This window comes from Nansenia antarctica (assembly GCF_963989245.1).
Source record: "Nansenia antarctica genome assembly, chromosome: 6".
NCBI classification, from domain to species: Eukaryota; Metazoa; Chordata; class Actinopteri; order Argentiniformes; family Microstomatidae; genus Nansenia; species Nansenia antarctica.
Genome location: NC_137676.1, coordinates 63,984,476 through 63,991,234, shown reverse-complemented (window position 1 = coordinate 63,991,234; position 6,759 = coordinate 63,984,476). Strand labels below are relative to the sequence as shown.

The 6,759-nt window shown below is 43.5% G+C and overlaps 1 protein-coding gene across 1 annotated transcript; it reads right to left on the bottom strand.

The window, feature by feature from the left end:
• Positions 1 to 1,841: 1,841 nt before the first annotated feature.
• pou4f2 (POU class 4 homeobox 2) lies at positions 1,842 to 3,362 on the bottom strand (the record flags this gene model as incomplete). The annotated part of the gene is made up of 2 exons (XM_080533199.1): positions 1,842 to 2,786; positions 3,144 to 3,362. 2 exons carry the CDS (start codon positions 3,360 to 3,362, stop codon positions 1,842 to 1,844), a joined length of 1,164 nt encoding a protein of 387 aa, XP_080389325.1.
• Positions 3,363 to 6,759: the final 3,397 nt, after the last annotated feature.

Sequence of the window (6,759 nt, the reverse complement as noted above, 5' to 3'; positions counted from 1 at the left end):
GGAGAATTTGTAAGAAATTGAGAGGTTTGATAAGATCTTGACACTGCAGGCTTTCTATATCTCTTGTCAGGATAAAGGATAAATAGGCAAGAGTTACAACATAAATCCTCCAGTGATAAGGCCTGAAGTAGACTATAGGCTACTATCATTAGCTAGTTTTTTATTTTAAAAATTCCCATGTCACTTTTAATAGCCTTCGCAATCGAAATTGTTTTGGCAATTACATTAGAATGTATTGAATAGTGCAGCTAGATGAAGCATTTCAGCACTTCCAAAGAATTAGGCCTGCACAGAAACACTCATTGAAAACGTCCAATAAAATGTTAAAATTTGTTCTTTAATGAAACACATATTGCAATTCAATAACCAAATAACTTAAAGATACATGAATGTAAGAAATAAATCAAACCAAATCATTCGATCAAGAATCCAAAGCAACAGACATTACAGAAAGAAGTTACCTCAGCTAAACAGCAATACAGCAAAACCTGTACGGATATATTCATGTGCATCGACTGGTTTCAATGAAATATTTACATTTTACACGTATACTTTCATGAAATGGTTCTTTTCTCATGAAGAAAAAACATTACTAAACAAGGTGATTTTAACAAGCAACGACTTCATAATGACGCGCGTATATTTATACAAATAAATACCAGAAAAAAACATACATAAAAATAATTTAAAAGAGAATTCTATCTCATATATCTTTCGATTGTACCGTCTGGAACGTTAGAAGAAACGAAATTAAATTCGTGACTAGATTTCTCTATCGTTTCCCTTTCGAGAACACAACACGCTTTACTTGCTGTCAGAATTTGATTTTCTCAAGCAAAACGAGGAGGGGGGAGGGGGAGGGGGGGGAATCCCAATAAATATGTAATGAAGGTAAACATGACCTCACTTAATAAATAGTTCATAAGAAACAAACCCACGTTGGCTTGCAAAAACGTATTGCAACCGGTAAAAATCACATTTGGCAATGTAAACCCCCATCAAATGTATACATTTGATTCACTTTGTCCATATCTACAGTCAGATGTTTTTTGAGAACAAAACGCCCCTAAACCAGCCGTGCTATGGCCAATTGTCCTCCATCTAAACCATGGGTCTTTTTAGGCCTACACCTTCCCCTCTGTTACTTCAGCTTTCATCACACTTGAAATTAAACAGGTGGAATTAATTACACGGGACACAAAATAAAGTATGTGACAGCTAAATTGATAATTTACATGGGGGGGGGGGGTTGGCAGTAGGCTAAAATAGCTTTCCAGCCCAAACAGCAACTACTGTGTTGCCCTATTTCCCCTCTTCGACCCTGAATAAACGCTAGACTGCATCGTCATAAACTCAGAGGGGAAATACGTACGATAAAAATATAAACACCAATACGCACCAACCAAGTGCTTCGAGTTCAGATACGTTCATGGTCAATTAATAACAGTTAATTGCTATACGTTCGGTATTTTCCCTATAGCAGTTCTTATCTGAAATTAACCAACACCATGAACCAATATATATATAAAAAACGGGTGATTAAAGCCTATGACTCCTAGTTCGTTGACATTTAAAATGTAAAACATAGTAAAGTGTGGAAAACCAGTGGTCTTACTTGATCTGTCAAACGTTCCTTTTTACAGGTCTCTCCACATCCTTTTCAGCCAACAAGACGTGACAGTGGTTTCAGTTTTTCAGTCATTTTCAATGTTATGAATTATTCGGGTTCGAAGCACAAGTTCATTGATGATTGAAAAAAGTGTGTGATAAGAAATATGATACAAATCGTCTCTAAACAGTTCTCAGTCTCTCTCGGGTTGTTAGAGCGAGCGACGTGGAGCTCAGACGCATGCCGAGTATTTCATTCGTTTCTGTTTCTGACGTTGGTTGCAGAACCAGACCCGAACCACGTTCTTTTTCAGGTCCAGCTTTTCCGCGATAGCAGCGATTTTCTCCGAAGAGGGCCGCGGCTGGATGGCGAAGTAGGCTTCCAACGACCTCTTCTCCGGGGCGGCTATCGAGGTGCGCTTCCTCTTCTTCTCCGCGCCGTTGAAGAGCTCCGGTTTGTTCAGTTTGTCTCGGTGGGACTTCTCGGCTTCCTCCAGCCACGCTTGTAGAATGGGCTTCAACGCGATCATGTTGTTGTGGGAGAGGGTGAGGGACTCGAACCGACATATGGTGCTTTGGCTGAGAGAACCCACCCCGGGAATCTTCAGGTTGGCCAACGCTCCCCCTACATCCGCCTGGGTGACCCCCAGTTTGATCCGTCTCTGCTTAAACCGCTCCGCGAAGGCTTCCAAGTCCCTGGGATCGGCGTCCACGTCGCTCATGCAGCTCATGTGGGAGGGCAGCCCGTGGGCATGGGCCATGTTGAGGGCCGCCTGGTGCATGTGGTTCATGCCCGCCATGTGAGCAGGGTGGGCGGCCGTGGAGACGACCGAGCCGTCCGGCCCTGCCATGGACCCGAGTGCCCCCAGTCCTGGGGTGATGTGGTCCAGCAGGTCCCCTTCCAGCGCCTGGTGGGGCTGGTGGTGGTGGTGATGGTGGTGGTGGTGGCCATGGTGGCCGTGGCCACCCAGGGCGGACGGGTGAGAGATGGGCACCGAAGAGGAGGAGGAGGAGGAGGTGCAGGGGTGGGTGTTCATGGTGTGGTAGGTCGCGTCGGGCTTGTAAGGGCTGTGGTGCGGAGGGTGGTGGTGGCTCTTGCTCTGCGAGACTATATCCACCGCAGCCAGAGCTTCAGCACGGGCCAGCAAACTCTCATCCAAGCCTCCGAATATATTGCTCTGCAATTGCAAATAGAATGCACACATAACTGTCAGCAGGGGAATTCTCTCTCCACTCCTCGGTTTAAAACATTTCCAGAATGAGAGAGATGAAGAAAAAAAATAAAAGAAATCCTACAAAAAAGAACACCCAAAACACAGACACATGCATGCAAGCATCCCATTCCCAGGTCATAAAAATTAATACGAAAGGCAAAACCTCGACTGAATACATAAGTTGGAGGGGAGAGAGGGGGGAGAAAATGGAGGTGTTGGGTGATTTGCTGTGCAGACATGAAAAAAACATCAAGCAAAAAAAAAAAAAAAAGTGGGCTGTCAAAATGTGCCTTTAAGCGGTGATTATGCAGAATTACGTACCGGTGGGGTGGGGAGACACGCTCGGCGCATCGCCTCCGAGCTGCTGCCGCCGCTGCTGCTGATGATGGTGTTACTGTGTCGGGAGGACGAGCAGGAGGAAGACGGTGCATTGGAAGTCAGGGTGGAAGACGAGGAGGAATGCAAACTGGAGTACTTGTGCTCGGGCAGGCTGTGGGCCATGGCGAAAGCCTGCTTGCTGTTCAGAGACATCATCATCATATTTGCGGTCGTTGGAGTCTCTGCAAGTTCCTTTTAATAATAAGTTATGACTCCGCCTCTTCACACGAGTTGAGGCTCTCAGTTGCTTCGTTGGAATCTCAAGGATGTCTCTCTCTCTCTTGTCTGATAACTGTAAGGTGCTACAAACGGGGAGATTGGTCGCTCAATTCGCTTAGTTAACGCATCTATTATTACCGAGCTGTGTTCCGGTATGGCCGTGCCAAACAAGCCATGCAACCGAACGTCGCCCGCGCGCCCCTCCGGTGACTTCTTCCGTTACGGGGGCTGGTGGCGCGATGACTCGAACCAAAAATAATCTCAATATTTCTCTGGGTTTTTTCTCCGAAATGTTTGTCCTATTTGAGTCTTAGTTTTGTCGCCGTGGATGTTTTTAGAAAGCTCCTCATAAATGACGCAACGAAAAAAAAAACGGCGCTATTGATAAATAACAACAAAAAAAAGTTTTTTCTCTCGTCCTCTTGCGGATTTCCAAAAATTACGACCGTATCACAGATTGTCGTGTTCGTTGACCGTTTCTGCAAAGATTCCGTTTCACCGGCGTTGACTGTAATTAAGAGATAACGGTGACAGTCTTGGTACCTCGACTACGTTCAATGCTGCGGGGACCCGTTCTGTCTCTGCTCTCAGGCGAAGGGCAGGCTGTGTCTCTCTCTCTCTCCGCCTCTCTTTCTCTCTCTCTCTCTGTCTCTCTCTCCCCCCCTCTCTCTCTCTCTCTCTCTCTCTCTCCCCACTCTCTCTCTCTCTCTGTCTCTCTCTCCCCACTCTCTCTCTCTCTCTCCCCACTCTCTCTCTCTCCCCACTCTCTCTCTCTCTCTCACACTCTCTCTCTCTCTCTGTCTCCCCCCCCCCTCTCTCTCTCTCACTCTCTCCCTCCTCTCTCTCACACTCTCTCGGCTGTACCTGAAAAACCTTTCATGATTTATTATTCTTCATTAGCAACATCGCCGCTGGGGACTCTGCGCATGGGCAGTCTGCGACAAGGCATTTATTTCCAATGGCACCAGCCAGCATTGTATCCCTCTCTCCATCCAAGTTGTTTTGGATCCATGCACACGCTGAAGAAAAATAGAACGAAATAGCCAGACAGAATAGTGTTGGCTAATACTGTATTGTTTTATTGTCACATTTCCAGAGTTCCTAGATAGATATGTGTAGTAGGGTCATTATTCGAGGTAGACGAGGTCATTGGAGAAAGTCTATAGCTGGGATGGAGATGAAGAAATGACCATGGACAGCTCTATCAAGCCCGAACCCTGTTGGGGCGAAATAAATCAAAGTTAAACGCTTGACTATCATTTCATTATGGCACCGAAGGCAAATCGAGGCAGGAGGAAGATCTTTAAACAAATTAGGGTCGGGGAAAAGATAGGATTATTAGATTTAAATTTAATTTAGGCCATGTGAAACAGCTTTACAATAAGTGTTCTGCTCTGCGTTATCTTGTTTACGTGCGTAATTCACCTTGACGAATTTATTGGTTTCAAAATTAGTTATGGAAATACTAGATAGGGAGTCGATATGGCTTAACTGTCATATTGTGAATGTGTATGTCGTTGGAGAAGGGGCTTTGTGTATGAAATATGTTATTAATGCCAATAGAAAGTGGAATTTTTAAAAGTCTGTAGGATTTAATTGCAAACCCAATACAATTATATACTTGTCGCAGCAGGCTATTATCATATCTTCATACTAATTAGGCTACTTCATCAGTGATATAATTAAAAACCTTTAATCATATTCTAATTAACAAGGGTTGTCTAATTTGTTTAATCTCTTCAAGTCCAATTGGATGGGCTAATTGATATAAGATGGTGATGGAATACCCATACAACGGATACACCTAAAACGTTTACGCAGAGTGGAATTCAGTGATAAGAAAATGTGTCTGACCACATTCATACTGAAATTGTTTTCTGGTTAAAATGCTACTGACTGTATTTTGCTTTAGTAGTGTGATGATCTTCGAGCTAGTTGTAGTTGATTAATGTCTTACCTTTTCCATATAATAGCCATTAGAATACTGAATAAGATGTTTGAAATTAAATAATTACAATAATACAATGTTTTTATATAAGTGATATCGAAATACTGATATCTAAATAAGCTGGGCTGAGGCTATTTGAAATGTCGTTCACCAAAACACCCAGTGAAGTCATTTGAGACATCCGTGCCTCTCTATTGTAGGCAGCAAAAGAAATACTATTTTGTCCAGACCCTATAGTCTAGGCTACTTTAAAGGAATGGCTTTTATCTTGAAGTAATGCGGAGAGCCTTCAAATGAACCTGACTACACCAAACCCACAATGTTATCGCTAAGATTCCCATCATCTCTGATCTAATATGCTCTGAGCAATGTTCTTTTTTTCCGCGCCGCCTATGTTGAAGTCAATAACGGAGTTAAAAGATGAGGACAGATGTTGGGGCATGAATAGGCTACAACCGAAGCAAAACCGTTATACGCACGAAGATGACGCGCCGCGAAGACGCACTGACGCGTTCCGGAGCACGGCGGGTCTTTGTTAGCGACTAGTTGTCAGTTTCCTTTTCTTTTCCGAGTTTGTCATCCCACACAGACATTAACACGTCCCTACGGCTGCGACAAATCTGTTGATGATAGTGCACAGCACTTAACATCGCGCCAGCCACCCGGATGGCTGAGAAAGGGGGACGACAGGCGCACTGAAGCCACCCCTCGCGCCCCCTCGCCCCGGAGACATCAAGGGCCAATCAGTGTCTCCTCACATATCGCGACAGGCTGATTTACGATGAAACTTTAACGAAAAATCATGTATATTTCACCACCTCTAAATCGGGGGTATGAAATTTTCATCCACAATGAAACACACACAAAAAAACCTATATCTAATGTCAAATAAATCAATTGGGGCTGCTGCTCCAAAGCAATTGACTTTGAAGTGCGTTTTCTTCGTTTTGACAGTGTTCAATACAATATTAATCGCAGTTATGTTCTTATGCGCTGCCTCTGGCTTTCTCCTGTTTGAGGAAGGACAGCTCTTTTATGATAGGCCCGATGCTGTATATCACATATTTACCAAGGTTACATTTATTTGATGTCATGAAGTTGCTGGGGTAAAAACAACACATCTGACCATATTCTAGTAAGGGTACCGTCTATCCTCAAGATGGAACACTGTAGGAACATTTCCCTATTGCATTGATTATGTTAACCTCATGTTAACCTGTATTGCTCATGGTATGTGGAAAGGGCTACATGGAGTGAACAGTTCATAGGAATTGTGAACAAAAACATATATAGTTGATAAATCAATGAATAATAACTCATTGTATGATATATAAAGAAATTATACAATTTGTATAAACATATATAACCGATAAACAGATAGTGGATGTATTA